At 37.8% G+C, this 20,901-nt stretch overlaps 3 protein-coding genes across 3 annotated transcripts in view; 1 reads left to right on the forward strand and 2 right to left on the reverse strand.

Annotated features, from left to right (window-relative positions):
* Positions 1-1,292: 1,292 nt before the first annotated feature.
* LOC118901896 (inhibitor of nuclear factor kappa-B kinase-interacting protein) lies at positions 1,293-2,158 on the reverse strand. Its single transcript, XM_036865668.1, has one exon. The coding sequence runs from the start codon at positions 2,047-2,049 to the stop codon at positions 1,486-1,488; it is 564 nt and encodes a 187-aa protein (XP_036721563.1). The 5' UTR covers positions 2,050-2,158; the 3' UTR covers positions 1,293-1,485.
* Positions 2,159-8,248: 6,090 nt separating this feature from the next.
* LOC118901895 (IKBKB interacting protein) lies at positions 8,249-20,830 on the reverse strand. The gene is made up of 3 exons (XM_036865667.1): positions 20,281-20,830; positions 13,964-14,081; positions 8,249-9,288 (listed from the first exon to the last, which is right to left on the reverse strand). Exons 1-3 carry the CDS (start codon positions 20,454-20,456, stop codon positions 8,452-8,454), a joined length of 1,131 nt encoding a protein of 376 aa, XP_036721562.1. The 5' UTR covers positions 20,457-20,830; the 3' UTR covers positions 8,249-8,451.
* Positions 20,787-20,901, forward strand: part of APAF1 (apoptotic peptidase activating factor 1) — a 92,855-nt gene continuing 92,740 nt past the window's right edge. The window contains exon 1 of the mRNA XM_036865664.1: positions 20,787-20,866. The gene's annotated coding sequence lies outside the window, so the exon portion shown is untranslated. The remainder of the gene's footprint in view (positions 20,867-20,901) is intronic.

The raw sequence follows: 20,901 nt of genomic DNA on the forward strand, positions 1-20,901 counted from the left end.
AAACTTCTACAGTGCTGTATGTCGATTACATCTCAGTAAGACCGGAAGAAAAAAATTCATAAACTCTTCTTTTTGAGGTAACTAGTTCTATGCATCTGAATACTGTTCATGCTAGGCATTTGAAACTGGGGCTAATGTTTGTGGGTGGGTTTTTTTTTAGATTATTATCTTGTACTATTTTTACGACTTTATTGAGGAATAATTGATGTACAATAAACTGCACATATTTAAAGAGTACAATTTGATGAGTTTGACACAAGTCTATACCCATGAAACCATCAAGACAATCAAGATAATAAATATCCTTCACCCCTCAAGATTTCTTTGTGCTTCTTTAAAAGTTATACTTCCCAGGCAACCACTGATTTATTTTCTGCCCCTACATATGAGATTGGATTTTCTAGAATTTTATATAAGTCTAATTGCTAATGTGATGCTGTTTTAAACAATTTTTTTAAAATTAATTAATTTATTTTTGGCTGTGTTGGGTCTTCGTTTCTGTGCGAGGGCTTTCTCCAGTTGTGGCAAGTGGGGGCCACTCTTCATCGCGGTGCGCAGGCCTCTCACTATCGCGGCCTCTCTTGTTGCGGAGCACAGGCTCCAGACGTGCAGGCTCAGTAGTTGTGGCTGACGGGCCTAGTTGCTCCACGGCATGTGGAATCTTCCCAGACCAGGGCTCGAACCCGTGTCCCCTGCATTGGCAGGCAGATTCTCAACCACTGCGCCACCAGGGAAGCCCTGTGATGGTGTTTTAAATGTTAGAACTTCTTTGCTTTGGCTGCTTCTGGTCACGTCAACACCACACATGAGTTGTGCTGCTTTGGGGCAGCCTCCATCTGAGGCTTGGCAAGCCCCCTGCAATCTGTGCTGCCCCCCACCCCGCAAACCCTGCTCTAGATGCCACTTCCCTACCCCGTTTTAGGTGACCTTTCCCTGTTTCCTAAAGCCATAAAGGACCCAGGAAGTCTTACATGATTCTTTTCCTGCAGCTCCCTGGTTGTGACCTTTCTAGTTTCTCTTACTCTAAATGGATAATATATGTTACAGCCCTGATCCTGATGGGCAGTTCTTCAGCTGGGCCCCAACCACACGTACTATGCTCCTTGGCAGTTAGTGAGAGCAAGTGGGGATTCAGATCCTGCCCCATCTAGATTTCCCAGCGCTAGACTGGCAGACCCTGAGTGTGTATGTGTGTGTGCATGTGCGTGCGAACATATGCATGTATATGTAAGGGGGATGCATAAGGTTCTTACTATATAAAGTTGCAAACATGTTTTATATAAAGTTTTAAATACATTTGAGCATATTTATTTTGGAAAATCCAGTGCTCAGTCCTTCAAAAACTTTTATTTTTACTGTACAAAATAGAATCAAATACAAAATAGTATTTACTCCAAAATTTCATTATTTCTGACTTGTCAGTCTTTATAACATGACAGAGGTCATATTAAAAAGTTTCTTCAGTCTAATCTAAATAATTTCAAGCTAATCCATATCTGAAATGTGTTTTATTTCATCTTTCATATCCTTAATCTCAGCTCGGACTATTGTTAAATTAGATATTTTCTCTTTTAAGAAAGCAATTTCTTTCTCTCTTTGTAGTAAGTCAGTAACCAATCTCCCAATGCGTACTGTTAAATCATTTACCAAGGGTTCCAAGTGGGAAAAGTCCTTCTTTAGATTATACACCTTTGGTTTTAGATCATTTGCAAAAGTCACTGTCTTCAGAACTTTAGCTCTGTCACTTTCTAAGCTTAAAAATCTATCTGTGTGCTTGCTGAAATCACTCTGTAGCTCAGAAAGTATCTTCTTAACAGAGTTAATTCTTTGTGAATTGTCAGATGCTGTCTTTCGGAGCATTGCTGTTCGGTCAATGCTACTTGAAAGAAGATCACCTATGTTTTTTACTGTATTTTTTTCTACTTCTTCTATTTTATTTTCTAGTTCTTGAACAGAATCTGTCAATGATGTTACATCAGTTACTAAACCTGAAATACGTCGTATATCTGTTTTTACAGTTGTAATCTTGAGACCGACATCTTTTGCCATGGAAGTTGTACTTTGGTCTACTTTTGTAACATCTTCAGAAACAGTGGTCAAATTGTTGTTCAATATCCTGCTTTGTCAGTTATCCTGTTGGACCAAGTTTTCACTTCATTAAATCTCCTCCTGTAGACGCTTTAGATGAGTACTTATTTGAAAAGACTTCAAGTGTTCTATGATAGCTTCAGACTTCTGACACTGTAAGAAAATTAGTACCCAGAATAATTAAATTGAGTAAAAGCTTAACATTTTAAAATTCACTTAAATTTTAGGTGTTTTTTTGAACTATAAAGTTACTGCTCTTCTGGAAAGCATTTGGTAAAAGATGCATCAAGTGTATTGCTAATGAATAGGAAGGAAAACATTGAGGAAATTTCATGTGACTGCAAATGGCATTTTCCAGTTATTTTTGCACCATCAGTCCTCTGCATGGTGACAAAATTAGCTAAACGAGGGAAAATGATGTATCTTCAGTTGCTGGAGAAGGGAGGAGGAAGCCCCCTCTAGATGAGTTTTGGTAAATTTGCGGGGTCAAACAAGACAACGTGACTTCTGAAACGCAAGTTTGTTTGTAGGTACAACAAGTGCTAGAATGAAGGGACTTTATTGTCCTATTACTTTTATGAATACTTTTCTGGGGTATTGAACTAATTCCATTCAATTAGTAATCCTTAAGTTCCTAGTGTGTTGTCAGGCATGTGAAGGTCTGAGGAACATAAGATGAGTACAGCTTCGGTTGTGGCTTCAACTTCAGTTCAGCAGTTTAATAGAGATGATAGATATGTAAAAAACAAAACAACAAACAAACAAAGCACTATCTCCAAGGTTCTAAAATTCCATGATTCCAAATACAAGTGATTCTCAACTTTTGGATGTTTCAGTGCCATCCTCCTTCCCCAGCATCCATTGAATACTGATGTCTCTAAATTGTTTTGGTTTAACTTGGACAAATCAGCTGATGAACATTTTGAGCCACACAACTGCCTAGCAACATTTCAAGTTGTTATTTTTGTTGTTGTGTGCGTGTGTATGTGTGTTTATATAGCAGTTTTGGGGAAATTGAGTTATTTTATTTTATTGTATTTTTAATATTTGAATTTTTATTGCATTGTGCCATCAGTTAATAAAGTTAAGAGGGAAAGGGGAATATTAAAGTGTTGATTATAGTGATAAGATGGGTAAGTATCATAAACAATACAAAATTGAAAATTAAAACATACATGCGTGAGGTCTATCCATGTTGTCACAAATGGCAGGATATCCTTTCTCAAGGCTGAATATATAAATGTATCAAAGTATCATGTTGTACACTTTAAATTTACACAATGTTATATGTCAAATTTATTTAATTAAAAAAATAAAACACATAGGAATTGTCAGGTTTCAATTAAGTTTCAATCAGAAGATTAACTTAAGCCTGTGCGCTGTATGCTAAACTATGAAGAAAAAAAATTAAAGAACAAATGTAAAATATATTGTCAAAGCCTGTGTCCTAACACAGATATACATTGTGATTACATTGAAAAAAGGAATCCCATTTATAACATGTAAGTCAGTTGTTCCACGTTTGCACATTTAACTTTCAGCTTGTTTTCTAGGAAAGCATTGTTTGAAAGTGGAGATTGTCTATAGCTTTCTACTAATAATCAAAACCAGCTTGATTCAACAACGTTTACTGTGCTGATATGTGCTAGTATGATCAGGAACTGACTCTGCTTTCAGAAAGTTTGTCACTTAGTTTGGGAAAGAAAATGTCAGTAAATGGATTATTTAAAATTCAGAAAAAAATAAGGAATCAAAAATACGCAGGTTGAAAAAAATTTTTACAAAATAAAAAATGCAGTTTAAAGACATCAAGTTTTTTCCAAAATAATTGTATTTCTTCAATACGTTTTTTATAAATCATCTTTCTTAAATTGCCTTTGCCTGGTTCACTCAGGTAACCTGTTGGGGTTATTTTGGTAACATGAACTTAGTTTTACTTAATGCAAATAAATATTTAATAAGCTTGGAATATTATTTTTACGGCAGCTTAAAAAAGGAGCAGTCATATAATTGCAAAGAAATGACAATCTGAAATGGGGCAGTAGAAAAGTTAATTCAAAGCATCAATACCGCCTTCTTGCCCCATCATATATATTTGGTTCCAAAATATATTTTAGGATTTTTCTCAATAGGTTTATGCTATGTTGATTAGTGGTGGGGATGGTGGCCCAAAATGTTTTTTTTTTGTTTGTTTGTTTGTTTTTGGTAGAGAAGTTAGACTGTGAAAAAATTATCGTGGGTATGACAGTAACGAATAGCCACAAATAGGAAGGAAATCAAGCAGTGAGTGCAAAACCTTAAGTTTTATTTTTTAGGGGAAAGTTTTGCAATAAATTGTATTTGCTGAAAGAGATTTTCAAAGGTGAAAGGAGAGGGCTTACTTTCATCTATTTCATTACTAGGTTATCATTTATTAATGTATCTAATCTGGTAGAGTAGAGATAGCTTAACAGCATTAAACAATTAAAACATCTCAGAAAGGGCTAAATTTATTCTTAGAAGTATAAGATCATTAAGAAACTGTTAGTAAGCCTCTTTGTCACACTTGGTAGGTTATAAAAGCAATTTATTATGAACTTCTATTAGTCTTCACTAAAATAGAAACTCAATACAGTATAGGAATAGCCTAGAAATTGTTTCACTGAATTACGTTTAAAGATTACATAATGGCTTCTTTAAGCTATTTGCCTAAGATGAACAGAAGGGTTGGAGTCTATTGGTAGCTCGAAAGATTCACCCAGTAATCTGAATACTTACTAATATTCCTATTCCTATCATATGAGCAAGGTACTAAGCTAGATGCTGCCCTGCAATGTTAAATGTTGCCTGGATCTACAAGCAAAACAATGTGAGTCAAGGGAATGATTTGTGGGTCCAGCCAGCTTCTAAAAACTTTGCTAAAGGATCTTTGAACTGTACTAAGGGACCTGGAAATTTTATTGATCTCTAAAGTTTAAAACCACTTAAAGCCAGGAGAGATTATAGAAATTATTTGGTACAATTCCTTCATTTTACAAATTAAAAAACTGAGCCCCAAAATAAAGTGCCCAAGAACACAGAGTTAGTGGCAAAGCCTAGATTAGAAGATTCCAGTCTAGGGTTTTTTTCTCCTCCACTGCTATCTCACTCTTCCCTAAACATTTATTGATTCTTTCTTATGCCCAAGGCCCAAATAATTTTAGGTCAGTTACAACTTTTGAGGGACTTATAGTCTAGTTTAATGGCAACACAGTAGTGGGCGCATTTGACTGAATTATAGCTTTCTGAATTCTCAAGATAGTTCTACTGACGGCTGATTTCTTGTGATTTTTTTTTTCCCCTCCCTGGTTGAACAGCAGCAGGTTGCACTGTTTAGTGGGAGGTCAGTGGCCTCTGGAATTGGACAGACTCAGCAGTGTGATTGTAAGATTCCTAATCTTGCTGAGCCTCAATTTCCTCATTTGTAAAAGGGGTCTCATAGCTAGCAAAGCTGCGGTGAGAATCTGTGATAACACATGCAAAGTGCCTAGCACAATGACTGGGACAGGGTAGATACTCAATACATGGAGCTGTTAGGATGATGACGCATGTAGGCCTCCTAGCAGTGTGACACATAATAGGCTCCAAAATGTCGGTTCTATCCTTCCCTGCTCTGTAAAGCTGGGATGGAGCATTTTGATTTGTGTTAAATTAGTAGTTCATAGCTGAAGTGACACAGATACTGGGTGAATTTGCAGAGCTTTTGCCAACTGTGCAAATATGAGGCAAATCTACAGAGAAATACATTAAAAAAATTATGTTTGGTGAATATGACATCACGTTAATCTTTGGTCAAGATTATAGATTCACACAAAGACCTACAATTAGATTAAAATTAAAATAATGCCATTGGGAATTCCCTGGTGGTCCAGTGGTTAGGACTTCATGCTTTCACTGCCAAGGGTGTGGGTTCAATCCCTGGTCGGGGAACTAAGATTCTGCAAGCCGCATGGTGCAGCCAAAAAAAAATAAAAAGCCATTAACTTTGTATCTTACAAATTTAGTTTTCTATCAATCCATACAGGCTAATAAATCAACATTTTTCATTATAAAATATAAAAATACACTTAGTCAACAGCTTCTCATCTTTAGGCAAAATTTAAGGAAATATTACTGCAAATATACTTTTTAACTTTACATCGAAGGGTTAAGAAAATTAGGTGTTTGTTTTGTAAAAGTGATTTATATGTGCTAATTAAAAAAATGGACACTACTCTCTATCAGAAACTTAATGTAAAATTTATTATTAATTACAAAGATACAAAAATGTGTCTTAGGATATGGTAATCTTCCTTAAAGGAAAAACTAACAATGTAATTTAATATTTGATACACAGGAAAGTTTTTGAAATTTCAAGTATCTGTGTTAAATAAATGAATTTAAGAAACAGAGGAAGACAAACTAGGTACATCTAAATCTCTCGTGACAATTTTTTATAGGAAAACCCCTGAATAAAGGAATATATACATGTGTACATACATGTACACAATATTTTCTCATGAAATACTTGTAGAAGGGCGGTTTTTGTTTCCCTTGTAATTGTCACTATAGAGCACAGTGGCCACCTTATTTCCATTTATTTTCTGTAACCATTACTATGGTACATACCCTAGTTAATAATAATGATGTATCAAATCTGGTGACACACCAATAAATAAATATATAAATAAATACAAGTAAAGAGTACAAGAGATCACATATGCCCTGGCAGGATGGAGGTTGAAACGACAAAGTTCCAGTTAACTTTATAATCTATTTTATTAGCGTGAAAATAAAAGCAAACAAATACAATTTTGTTAGTGCACACAGACAAGAATTTACATATTCAGAAGTCAAGAAATTTAATGTTAATATTCCAGAAATTAATGCTATGCCTATGACCCATGGCTGTCTACCATAGGCCTTCCTAACCCCAAAGTAGAACTTATTTGGGATTTTTCAAAAAATGTACAGATTTACAAAATAAAACCACCTGACCACAACTATCTTTTGTAACTGACTTCTTTCAAGTTCTTTGTGTTTAATTCCACTGAAATTGCATTATAAAACTGGGACTATAGTTGGTTATTGGCAAGAAGAAACATGTTAGAACAGTACTTTCAAATGCAGTTACCTCAGTTTTTTCAACACCAACCTTGGACACCCTTGATACATCAGTTTACCAATAAAAGTGTTATGTGCTTCCCCAAACTTGCACATTTCCAATGATCATTATTGCAAAAATCTGTCTAGACCTCCCCTTAATTTCACCTCAATATGTCCATGTCTTATTCCCTGTGACTCTATTATATAATTTTGTGTAAAATAAAATCACTATGTAAAACAAATTTGGTTGGGTAATTAGTTTGGGGACTCTAAAATAATGACATATTTTAGTTACCATAATTATCACATCATATCTCATTATGTTGCTTTTTCTTCTTTAAAATAGGCCACAGGCTTATTAGTGTATTTTTATTGTAAGCAGAATAATTTATCTAGAGATCATGTACCTAGCAAACTCAAGAGTCTGTAACACAGTTAGAACCTTAAAAAAAAAAAACAAAAAAAAAACGCCCAGGTATACAAAGATATTCCCTAAGTCCATACTTCACAGGATACACACTTAATTCATAGGGAAGACTTTCAAAAAGAACACATTTACTCTTTAGAAAAAAAGTATAACAGTTTAGAACCTTAACAAAAAGTAAAAATGTTTCCCAGTCTCCATAGTTTTCAAAAAGTGCATATTAATTCACAGCAAAGCATTCCAGGCTCTCCCTCAGGCATGTTATCTTTTATTTTAGACAAAATTCCTATGAACTTGGTTGTCTGGATTCTTAGCCTGCAGTAAATTGCAAAGGAAATGAAAAATTGGCTGAGGTGAATACATTACTGATCAATCTGACAGTAAGATCAGGTCAGTGGGTCACTTTTTCAGGTGACAGAAAAGGTATAAGAAATAGACAGAAGGTTTGAAAAATAGCAAACTGGGGTCAAGTGACGAGGTAAACACCCCTAAATAGCTCCTAGGGACATTAATATATTTGGGTCCAATATGACAGATGAAATTCACAATAATGTCCATTAATTATTAGAAAAACACTTAAAAATATTAAGTATATTGCTTCAAAAAAGTAGAGAAATATATATTTTAGAAATGTTTCTATTTAAAATGGTGAAAATGAAATAAGTTTTATTGCTTAAAAAGATAAGCTTTGACTCTCTGGATAACACATTTGTGTGGACACCTCACTTATTTTCCAATAATGTAGGGTAAAGTGAGGCATATCAAAATAACTCAAAAGCATGGAACTAATCAGGTTATGTATAATAATGTGGTTCATCAGGATAAATGTAGTGCATTCAAAAATCACTATCAATTCCTTTATTTTCTAGATTATATTCTTCTGGAGTCCCCTTTTCTCTTGTACTTGAATATACTATAAAATCATGAACTTTTCCTTTTAGAACATCCAGTTCATTCTGCATCTTTAATATGCTATTATCATACTGAATTCCTTCAAGGGTTTTCTGCATCTCCATTATTTCAGATACTGCTTTCAGCATATCATCTTCCATATTAAACATCTGAAGAGTCAAGTCTTCCATTTTCTTTTCTGTCCCTATCAGATCCTGAGAGACTCTGAGAACAGAGCGAATAGCACTTTCAATTGCTGGCAAATGCGTCTTGCATTCTTCAGCTTTGGGTTCGTAGCTGGAAAGTTTATTAGTCAGGTCTTCATCTCTGGCAAAGAGAGCATGCTGTCCCTCTTCTAACTTTTCAAGTGCTTTTGTGTCGGAGCCAAGCTGCTCCTCTACTCGCAGAAGATCCTCTTGTTCTTGTCTTTTTATAGTTCTAATATTTCTTAGTGTGCTATCTTCCAAATCTTTTAGCCTTTCAGTGAGCAATTTTATTTCTTGTTCAGCTGAGTTAATTTGGACAGTCACTTGAGAATGTATATGTTTTGATTCTGATTTGAAAATGTCTGTATTAACATTCATTTCTTCTAGGCTTCTCTTCCAGAAATCTGTAACGTTCTGGAATTTCTCATTAAGGCTTTGCATCTTTTGAGTGAGCATCTCTTCACTATTCTGAATGTCATGCATGATACTTTGGAGGCTGGATACTTCCTGCTCAAACTGGGTCACCAAAGACATGGATGATGTAGCTTCCTGCAGGATACTTTCAGTAGTTGCAAGCTGCATTTATAACACAAAACAATTCCCAAGGCTACTTAATAACTTTTATTTTAGGGAAACACACTTTAACAATCACTTGCCAAGTTCAAATTCTGAAGATGTCTAAAATATCCAAATACATAAGAATCATACAGACAAAAACAATTGTTACATATTTAAGTTGTTAAAAACATGTTTTAAACACATTTAATAGATTAGCACTATGGTAGAAAAATACAGTTGCCCCTCATCCCTAGGTATCCACCTGTGGGGCATTGGTATTCCTGTGGATACCAAAATCCATGGGTGCTCAAGTCCCTCATGTAATATTTGGATGGGGAACCCACAGATACGGAGGGCCAACTGTATACACCTGAACTTATAATCCTAAATATTTGTGCATTTTCATGGAGGGATATTCAAAAGAAAAATAATGTTAAAGAAGCCTGAAGTATATCACATTTCCTTCTTTTTTTATTCCAATGGAAAGCAACTTAGTTGTCATTTTAATAGTTATTTGGCTTTTTAGAAACTGACTTATAAAATTTGTTAAATTTAATAAGTTCTATGATTCTGGAAGACTTTCTGCCTGAAAAAAAAATTTGTTGACTGACCTCTTGCAGAAAAGGTACCAGAATCAGATCTTATAACTATCACAAAGGCAAAAAGTGAATAAAAAATCAGTTTACAGAGACAACTGATGTCAAACAGTAAAGTGTTCTAAGTATCTATAAATTATGGTAAGCTCCTAGCATCTCCTAAAATGTCCAGAATATAGAAGGACCAGGTTGTGGACCTCTTTCTTAGCCTACACTCACACAAAGATAACAGCTTTAGAGACTACAGGAAGGCCTAGAAATGATCATTAATTTATCAAATGTTTGCAGCATTATGTTGAAGACATAATACTGTACAAGACACAGTTCTGCCCTTAAGCAGCTTAGTTTAATTAGGGAGAGAGTGAAGTCTACATGCGCTGTGACAGGAAAAGAGCTATGGAAGCACTTACATAGGGCACCCAAACTGAACTTCGATGATCAAGGAAAATACTATAGAAATATTATCTAATACCTGCTTCTAGTTACTTCCTCTAAATCATCCTACACACTACAGCCAGATTTAAGGTTTTAAAAACTGCTATGTACATCATGGTACAACATTAAAAACCCCTTAACGTTTCCTAACACTTCTAGGAGGAAGTCCCAAATTCCATAACTTCTCTATATGTTAGCCTTCCTTCCTCTTTACCTAGCTAAGTTCTGTCCTTCCTTCAAGGCTCAGACCAGGTCTCAGGTCTTCAGTGCAGCATTCTTCCATGACCCTAGCCCTGAGAGCCTGAACTCCTGTAGAATCTATCATATTACATATTTGCCACTTATTTGGCATTTAGCGCATATAATTCAAGAATTCTAGAGTGTTCGCTCTGTGCCAGACCTTGTGCTAGACACTGGATATAAAAACAAAGATACAGTATAGTCCCTGACTTCACAATTTGATAGGGGAGATAGTGTTTTGGATCTTTCATGTCATATATTTTAGAGCCCCAAAAAGATTTATTGAGTGTTCTCTGTTCCATTACTAGGCACTAAGGATACAGAGATAAAAGACATAGCATTTGCTCTAAAGATCAGTGAAGGAAACAAATGAATTAACAACAAAATATCACAATAGATGATGATCTGTGTCATGACAGAATTAGCACGGGAGAAGGCATGCTTAGAGGAGAGATCAGAAGTCTGGAGGAGGAGGCTTAGAAGTGACTGAAATCTGACTCTTAACAGACTGACGAATTAGCCAGGAGAAGCTATGAGAGCTTCTAAATTCCTTAGGGGAAGAGACCATGTTTTATGCCTTTTTGTAGTCCCCATATCTCAGGGTATAAAGAACATGTTTCTTGATATTTAGGAAGAAGAATGGCCAGAAACCTCCTGGGTCCACCCCAATCAGGACCTGAAGCAGTTCCAGGTGATAGCTGGGAACAATGCATAACAGTATCGCTCTGAAACCTTGTTTAAAAATTATTTTTAATGTATACATGTAGCTATAATACAAGTTCCTTTAAAAACACCAACTATGAGAAATACTTGTACATTGGTAATAGTGTTATGTTTAGTTGTCTTATTAGCAGCATTTTGCAGAGACAAGCTTATCTTAATCCAAGGTAATTTCTTGTTTAGGCTGTTCACCAGAGCATCTCTATAACCTGGAGGCAGTATAACCCAGGAGACTCCAATTATAAGATCAACTTTTCAGGATAACAAAGGTCTCAAGACTTAATCTGCAAACAATAAGTGACTAGTACACTACAATAGCTAGCATTTATGGGCTGCCATTATAGTCTAATAGTTTTTCATTTTTTACAAAAGTTAATATCTTAAATTTATTACTGCTTGGAAGTTTTCAAAGAGCTTGCATATATATTGTATCTCATCTGATCCTTACATAAATCTTGATATTCTCATTTAATAAATGATGAAGAAGAGGCCAAGAGAAGTTAAAGTGATTTTTCCAAAGTCACACAGTTATGATGAGAGCCCATGTCTAGTTGTTTTCCCCTCCTACTGCATTAAGCTGGCCTTTAGGGCCAGCTTTGTAAAGAGGCAGCTATTGTTAAACTACTCCTAGGGCAGACTGGGAGAGAACGAACTACGTGAAGACAATATTTCTTGGATCCTAGGATGATATTTTAATTATCTGCTTCAAAGGCATTTATTTATTTACTTTTAATTGAAGTACAGTTGATTAACAATCTTATATTAGTTTCAAGTGTACAACATAGATTTACAGATTATACTCCATTTAAAGTTACTGCAAACAAATGGCTATATTTGCCTGTGCCATAAAATACATCCTTATTGCTTACAAAAGCATTTTTTTAATCTACATGAGTTTTATTAAAAACATTGCCCATTATAAAATTGGCCACGTAGTGGAAAGTAAGAAAAAAATGAATATTTTAATTTATGCATGGAGAAGCCCTTAGATTTACATTCTCAGTCTACCAAACTGTAGATTTAATACAAAAAATTTAGGACAGGGACTTCCCTGGTGGCACAGTGGTCGAGAATCCGCCTGCCAATGCAGGGGACACGGGTTCGAGCCCTGGTCTGGGAAGATCCCACATGCCGCGGAGCAACTAAGCCCGTGAGCCACAACTACTGAGCCTGTGCTCTAGAGCCTGTGAGCCACAACTACTGAGCTTGTGTGCCACAACTACTGAAGCCTGCTCGCCTAGAGCCTGAGCTCCGCAACAAGAGAAGCCACCACAGTGAGAAGCTCGCGCACCACAACGAAGAGTAGCCCCACTTGCAGCAACTAGAGAAAAGCCTGGGCACAGCAACAAACGCCCAACACAGCCAAAAATAAATAAATTAAAAAAAAAAACCCTTAGGACAGTGTTCCATCTTACAGCTGCTTAGGAGTAATTAGATATTAGAAGAGGGAAACTAGAGGGCTAATGGGGAGAGATACTGAGAGTGATAGCTGACAGGCCAGGCTCTAATCTCCTGTAATATTTGACTTCAAATTCTAATCATATGTTAAACCTTTGTCCTCCTTACCAGGTTCCAAGCTTGCAAGGCAGAGATTCACTAAAAGCATTTTAACTGCTGGCAAATTTTTCATTTAAAAAGGAAATTTTTCTTCAAAATTTGTTTTCAATAGCATTTAAGTACATGAAGTTTCTATCTCCTGGAATTTTTTCTATCATTACGCTTGCTCTGATTAGAGGGCTTTCGATAACTACAATCAGTTTCCAACCTGAGCCCTAGGTCAAAATACCAACTCTTGCAGCAACTTCCCAGAGGCCTCTAAACTCACCCTCCATGGAATTCACTGGCATGTGTAAGGGATAATTTTAATCCATGACTCTTCTCTTCTTGGGGATTACAGGTTTATTCTGTGCATCAGGCTGCAGGGACTTAGGCCGTCTATTTCATTTCTATACATTTTTGCAACATCTTTCCTTACCCTGGGGCCAAGCACAAATCCTTTTCTACCTTATCACTGAGTAAAGGCTCAGTGATGAACAAAGGAACAAACAAGCCATGTTTCCCAATGATAGCTTGGTCTCTGGTAGCCAGACAAGGCCCACATGATGACTTATTGGTTGCAGCTGACCTTCTCCTGAGACATGTGGTAGTTAAAATTTTTTTATGTCTCACATTTCTAAGAATCACAGTAGTAATGCACTTGTATTTGCAGCTTGAAGAAACACAACATAGACATGGATTTTAATTTTCATTTGTCTATAAAAATCAATATTTATTTCAGGTTAGTCATTCTTATATGCATATGAATATATATGCTTACCAAGTGGAAATAAAGAAAAAAAACTGATGGATCTAAGTCCAAAAAGTGCTACTCCTATTTTAATTTTATATCTAAAAATCAATAATATTTTCAGTGCTCTAGATACTTGATATTTAAATAGAAAATTGAGGTCACGTCAATATGACAATATTGGTCTTTTTAAACAATAACATTTGTCATATATTAGAAAATTCTTGTCCTTTTGAAATGTAAGCCAAGACTAAGTTGGATTAAAGGGAGAATGTGAAGAAGTAGGAAAACCAGTGAGAGTTAAAGTAGTAATGGTCTAAAAGGCAGAAAAAAAGAATTTATCAACTGAGGTAGAAGGGTGGCAATGGGGAAGAAAAATGGTAAAATCTCCCCAAACATGCTAATTAATAATTACCTTTTCTGAAATTAAACTGATTTTACTTTGAAGCCCTTGGAATTCGTTGGTTTCCATTTTCAGTAACTGGTATTGGTTTTCCACCTTTGCAAACTTTTCCGGCTGCTGAAATACAAACCTGAAAAAGGGAAAAAAAAATCACTACTTCCTATCTCAAACCCATTTAAGTTCGGATGTTAAAGCAGTATTTTATGCCCACTTCTGGTAAGGACAACATAAATTCTGGTATAGGTAGTGGCAGCTTTTATAGGAAGCGAGGAGTGAGTACGCAGTCCAGTGGTTCAACAGCTTCACTGCATATTGGAGTCACCTGGCAGCTTTACTTTTAAATTTTTAAAATTTATTTATTTATTTATTTATATTTTTGGCTGCGTTGGGTCTTCGTTGCTTCGCCAGGGCCTTCTCTAGTTGCGCCGAGCGGGGGCTACTCTTCGTTGCGGTGAGCGGGCTTCTCAGTGCGGTGGCTTCTATTGTCGCAGAGCTCGTGCTATAGGTGCGTGGGCTTCAGTAGCTGTGGCTCGCGGGCTCTAGAGCGCAGGCTCAGTAGTTGTGGTGCACGGGCTTAGTTGCTATGCGGCATGTGGGATCTTCCCCGACCGGGGCTGGAACCCATGTCCCCTGCATTGGCAGGCAGATTCTTCTTTTTCATTTTTTAAAAAATTATTTATTTATTTGGCTGTGTTGGGTCTTCGTTGCTGCACGCGGGCTTTCTCTAGTTGCGGTGAGTGGGGCATAGTTGCGGTGCGCAGGTTTCTCATTGCCGTGGCTTCTCTTGTTGTGGAGCACGGGGTCTGGGCGCACGGGCTTCAGTAGTTGTGGCACTCGTGCTCAGTAGTTGTGGCGCACGGGCTTAGGTGCTCGGCGGCATGTGGGATTTTCCCGGACTGGGGCACGAACCAGTATCCCCTGCAGGCGGATTCTTTTATTTATTTATTTATTTATTTATTTTTGGATGCGTTGGGTCTTCGTTTCTGTGCTTGGGCTTTCTCCAGTTGCGGCAAGCGGGGGCCACTCTTCATCGCGGTGCGCGGGCCTCTCAGTATCGCGGCCTCTCTTGTTGCGGAGCACAGGCTCCAGACGCGCAGGCTCAGTAGCTGTGGCTCACGGGCCCAGTTGCTCCGCAGCATGTGGGATCTTCCCAGACCAGGGTTCGAACCCGTGTCCCCTGCATCGGCAGGCAGATTCTCAACCACTGCGCCACCAAGGAAGCCCGGCAGGCGGATTCTTAACCACTGCGCCACCAGGGAAGCCCTCACCTGGCAGCTTTAAAAAAGTGTAATGCCTGGGTCTTACCACAGAAATTCTGACTTAATTGGTTTGGGATGTGACTTAGATATTGTAAATTTTCAAATCTCCCAGCCAAGCTGACAACAAGTTGACACTTTATTGTAAAAATGACTTCCCCTGAAAGACAAACATTTAAAGATTCCAAAACTCAACGGAGAGGTGAAAGACTCTGAATCAAACTCATAAATATCATTAGGCTAACTGTTGTTTATAAAACTGTCCAAAATTAAAATGGAGTTTTTGCATTTTAAACAAATGTTTACAATGTTGGATGAAATAAATTTCTTTTGATGATGGCTAATGTTTATTCTATGAGATAACAGTGAATTAAGTAAGCCCAGGTTACATAATTAGTACAGATTGACTTCTCCTGTGTGTTAATATGAACTTTTAAACAAAACTTCTCGTTATTAGAAAACACTATTATCCTAATTTCAAAGAAGGATGTGTAGACAATTCTTTTCTGATTGGCTATTTCATTCTTGGCTTTTAGGGACCAGCAGACAGAGATGAAGGAGAAAGACGGTCTAAAGAAATGTCTAATTTCAGGAACTAGTTTTATCATCCATTACTCCAGTGTTACCTCATGGATTTATCCTATAGATCAGTGTGTTCATTTAGAATAAAATCATTATTATAAAAGGGATCTTTTATGAAGGTTGATCCACAAAAATTCATTACAGGACTTTCTGTTTTATTTAATCTTTTTAATGTTATCTCTGCACTTCTCTTCAAAATTCAAGTATTAAGCAAAAGCTTGAGGAAACCTGTATCATATTAGTGACCATCTCTGATGATAATTTGTAGAGTTTTTTTCATGGTTAGCTTCTCACCAAAATAAAAAAATAAAATTCACCATTTCTATATATGAATAGTGCATAAAAGAAAAAACAAGTATAAAGTTTACTTAGTGCTAGTAATGAAAATAATCAACTGTGGTCTGTATGATGCTGAGTTAAAATACATTTGTTTTATTTTCACTTAGAAGTGCCAGACACTATTCTAAGTGCATTATAAATATTAACTCATTTAACATTAAGGAAGAGGATGATTTTTCTCGAAGCCAAAAATGTACACTGAGAGAAGGTGGTTTCAATTGTGAAATACTAATTTTTGAAACTAGCATCCAGATTATGCCCAAGGTGCTTTGTTTCCTTTTTATGAGTCAGAGGCATTTTCTAACAGGAGCAGTTCAAGACCTCCTTACTCCCTATCTTCCTTTGTTTAGATGAGACAACAATTAGGGTCTGCTAAGGGCTACAGCTTCTAGGAGAAGAAAGGATTATAAACAATTCTGGACTAGGGATTTCTATTTCTAGGGTCTTGGCCTCTTTTTGGATTAATATCAAAGGTAGACAGCATATCATACTGGTTGAATGTGAAGCTAGGCAACTTTGGCTCTGCCATTTACTAGCTGTACAAGCACCTTGGACAAGTTATTGAACTTACCATTGCTAGTTTCCTCATCTGCAAAGTGGGGATAAAACTACTGAGTTCATAGGGTGTTGTAGAGATTAAACAGGTTCATATTACTCAAGCTCTTAAAGTGCCTTGAACATAAAACATCAACTATTCTCTTTACGTACCTTGGCCCTTTCTTTTGAATTGCTTTGCACAGCTGCTTTCCCCATCCTTCTGACAAGCCTAGAGTGGTAAAATGGATCAGGGCTCCCTTCTACTTAACACTTGATAGAAGCTCCAGGCCTGTCCCACTTTGAACCAGGGTTGGGTTTATAGCAAACAAAGGATGAAGTGAATGGATGAGACCCACTAATAGGAAAAGAAGCATTCTCTTACCCTGTTTTGGGGCCTCTTTTCACTATCATAGGTAAAGATCTTGAAGGTATGGATGTAGGAGAAAAGGACCCGGATTAATTGGCCACCTTAGTGTAGGCTTTACAAAGGGAATCTTCCTGACTTCTTCATAATCCACTGCAGTTTACAGAGAACGCATATAGATTCAGGGCCCTATGGGAATAAACCATGTATTTCCTTGCAGTCTTGTCTCTGCATAGCTCCTTTAGGAGGCCTAGATGTCAGACAGCTGATGAAGGATTTATATATACAGGATTTTTCTCTGGCTCTGTTTCAACTTAGTAACGAGAAAGAGTCAGTACCCATTTAGCTGTATATTTCATAGAGCAACTTCATTTTCAGCATAATACTGAAAGTTCAGGAACACACAGACCATATTCCATTTTTAAAAATCAAGGTAATTAAAGGATAACTGTCTTTCAGATTAAACTCCACTAACAACAAAAGCTGAAAAATGGGGTTAGCCAAGATTTTACTGTATAAATGATTTACAGAGAAAGTTGTATTAGATAGAGAAAAAAAACTCTCAATTATCTGATCGTTGAAAGAGCTTTTGACTTCTGATACATAATTATCACAAATGCTATGACAAACTTTTATAAAGGCAATTAAAAAATCTGTTGAAATTTCCAAAAGAAACTTAAAAGTTTTACAATGGAACTTCTAGTTGACTAAATTTCTATGTAATAAGCTTTTAAGGTTTTGTCTTGTTTAGTACCTTCATAACTTTTAAAAACTTTTTGAAAGCAGAATGTCTTCAATCTCTTACGTGGAAAATTTCCTTAAAGAGTTTATAAATGACGTATGCAAACCAACACTCAGGCCCTATAGTTCTGGGCAACTGTTATCTCCAACATCTTATTGTCAAGCTGACAGAAGATGATTATCAGAACTTTGTTTAATAGAGAGAAGATGTTCAAGTACCACCCTTTTGTTGCATTATCTCTGTTATTTTCCAAACCAGGATCCAAAGACTAATGGTTTGAAGATACTGAAATAGTGATGCCTTGAAATCAACCTCGGACAGTGCAAGGGTTCAAATCTCTGCCCTAACTTAGACAAAATTAGAATACTCCTAAGCTGTATTTAGGCACATATATTCGATTTTGTATTTTAACAACCAGAACAGTGTCAGTACAATAAGCATGCAATAAAGATTTGATAGACCAATCTTTAGGTGCTAATCCTAGTGGTAAAAATGTCAGTGGCTTAGTTATAATTCCAGTGTACTTTTTAGTATTTTGAGATGCTAAATGTTTGCATTTTATTTAGAAAATTCCCAAATTTACCACGAATACATATTTGCTATAGTGACCAAAGTATTTATACTTTAACTCTCGTCACAAAAGATTTCACAAGAGCAATTAACAGTCATTTAATAACAATCATTGAATCTGCCCATTTTAGAAATAATCTTTGAGCATTGTTTTATTATTTTGCAAAGACACAGTTCAAATAAAATCTTCCTACTTGAATATAACTTGTTTGTATCTTTACTGCAGGCACTAACAGTGAATTCCTGAGCTGAAGTGTCTGCTTTTCAAGTTGTTTTCCTTTATAGATTCCTGTTAGTGTGTTTTCCCAGGACAGTAACTAAATTATTGAAAAGTTGAGCATTTTCTGATGTAATTTATCTCATATGAATATGAATCTTTGGATGAGAATTAATAAATTCAGTAACTAAAACCAGTTGTATTAGGTCTAGAAAGAAGCAACATATATATTTTAGCCTACTAAGTTCTAATACTGAATAACTTTCCCAGCACAAAGTTTTTGATTTACCTGAAGAAGGTCATGCAATTTAAGACATAAAAGCATTTTATTTAAAACAGTAAATTCTGTACATTTATTCTTTTAAGATCAAAATATTCCATAAACAAATATATTAGTAAAATAACAATTTATCTCTTTTTGAAGAGAATATTTAATAATCAACATTTCACTTTACTGTAACAAATCTTTTATTGACTGACTGAGGATGAGTCATCAGTAAAGTATACTTCAAGATTTACTAGCATCAAAAATGTTCTAGGACTTCCCTGGTGGCGCTGTGGTTAAGAATCTGCCTGCCAATGCAGGGGACACACGGGTTCGATCCCTGATCCGGGAAGATCCCACATGCCACGGAGCAACTAAGCCCGTGAGCCACAACTCCTGAGCCTGCGCTCTAGAGCCCACGAGCCACAACTACTGAGCCCGCGTGCCACAACTACTGAAGCCGACGCACCTAGAGCCCGTGCTCCGCAACAAGAGAAGCCACCGCAGTGAGAAGCCCGTGCACCGCAACAAAGTGGCCTCCGCTCGCCGCAACTAGAGAAAGCCCGCGCGCAGCAACGAAGACCCAACGCAGCCAAAAAAAAAGAAAAAATGTTCTAGATGAGAGGACATCCAGGGTTGCTTCTAGAATCCAATTATTCTTGAAGATAAATAGCTATCTTCTAAATACTTAAAAAATCAGTGACAATGGAGAGGAACTCTAAAGAGTCAGTCTTGTTATTAAAACGAAATAGGTTAATCCTAAAGAATTTGAGGAAAACAAAATAAGTTGGTTTTAAGGTTATTTCTTAATATTCATCTTTCCTATGACATCAATATATCGCTATTTGCTTGGTTTAAAAACTATAAGTTTTTAGCTTCAGGTGAACAAAAGTGTTATACTAAAATTCAATCTGTAACTTAGGAATAGACTTTTAACGCATGCCAATAACCGAAATATGAGCTGTCCTCCAAAACTTTTGATATTGTCATGAACGTTTGTTGCTTTAAGATCATAATGAATTCTTTTCAGGTTGCAAACGTTGCCAATAGGCATTTAGGGGGTGGGGCAAATTTGTCCCAAATGCACAGCGGACAGGAAGTAACGGGTTCTAAAAACGGAAAAGCTTCTGTCCTGTAGCAGGCGCTTAATGAAATTTGGCCGCATCTGCATTTCTTAATGGTTGACGTTCCCAAACCTTGGCCTCAGCTCCAGCTGGGCGATCGAGGCACGCCAGCAGTACAAAAGCAAAATGAATTACGAGAAACGAGCGAAAGGAAAAATAAAGGTTGGGCCGTCACTTCCTTGGGGTCGATGCAGAGGAACAGAAGCCGCAAGCTTGGGGGCTAGAGGTTAGCGGGACGCCGAGCCGGGCGGGGCCGGGGCAGAGGCGGGACCCCGAGAAGAGAGGGCGACCACGGGAGGCCGGACACGGCCCGGGCGGCCTCGGACCACTTACCAGGCCAGGCCCAGGCACGTCCCCAGCGACAGAAGGCTCACGCCGGTCCGGGGGTCCGCCCAGCCCCCGCCTCCACCGCCCCGAGCCTCGGGGCTCTTCCCGCCCTCGCTTCGCTTCCCAGGCTCCGCTGGGGCTCCCTTGGGCGCCGACCTCTTCCGGCTCTTCACCTCAGACATGTCTGGAGGTCCTGAGGATGACAAACCCGGGGCTGCCTCTTCACCCTGGGGTAGCGGGACGTGGCCTCCTCAGCCTCCGCGGGAAGGATCGGCGGTGACCGCGCCCCGTTTCAGACTTGGCACCGCCCAGAAGCCAGCCCCCTTCCTCTCCCGGCCATCCCCGCTGCTCCACAGCGTCTCCCAGCCACCCGCTTTCTAGTTCCTCCAGCTGGGGTAGGCGGCAATCCTACTTCCCCAAACCTCTACGTTAACGCTGCAAAACCAAGGAAACCGTGGCTCCCGGGCGTCTGCAAGCCGCCGGGACGCGGGGGGGCGGGGCGGGGGCGGGGCAGCGCGCGCCACGTCGAGCGCGCCGACGCCGCGGTCCGCCCTTCGTTGGAGCGCGGCGCGCCCCAGTTGGTGCGGCGGAGGTGCTTTTTTGTGCGCGCGCGGGCACAAGCTGGGG

This window comes from Balaenoptera musculus, chromosome 10 (assembly GCF_009873245.2).
Source record: "Balaenoptera musculus isolate JJ_BM4_2016_0621 chromosome 10, mBalMus1.pri.v3, whole genome shotgun sequence".
Lineage (NCBI taxonomy): Eukaryota > Metazoa > Chordata > Mammalia > Artiodactyla > Balaenopteridae > Balaenoptera > Balaenoptera musculus.

Bases quoted from the DNA above. Each gene is read 5' to 3' on its own strand.
- LOC118901896 (XM_036865668.1), bottom strand. From the start codon at position 2,049: ATGGCAAAAGATGTCGGTCTCAAGATTACAACTGTAAAAACAGATATA.
- LOC118901895 (XM_036865667.1), bottom strand. From the start codon at position 20,456: ATGTCTGAGGTGAAGAGCCGGAAGAGGTCGGCGCCCAAGGGAGCCCCA. The intron at 14,082-20,280 runs GTAAGTGGTCCG...TCCCTTTTTCAG, and splicing joins ACGTGCCTGGGCCTGGCCTG to GTTTGTATTTCAGCAGCCGG. The intron at 9,289-13,963 runs GTAATTATTAAT...TTATAAATGCAG, and splicing joins TCAGTTTAATTTCAGAAAAG to CTTGCAACTACTGAAAGTAT.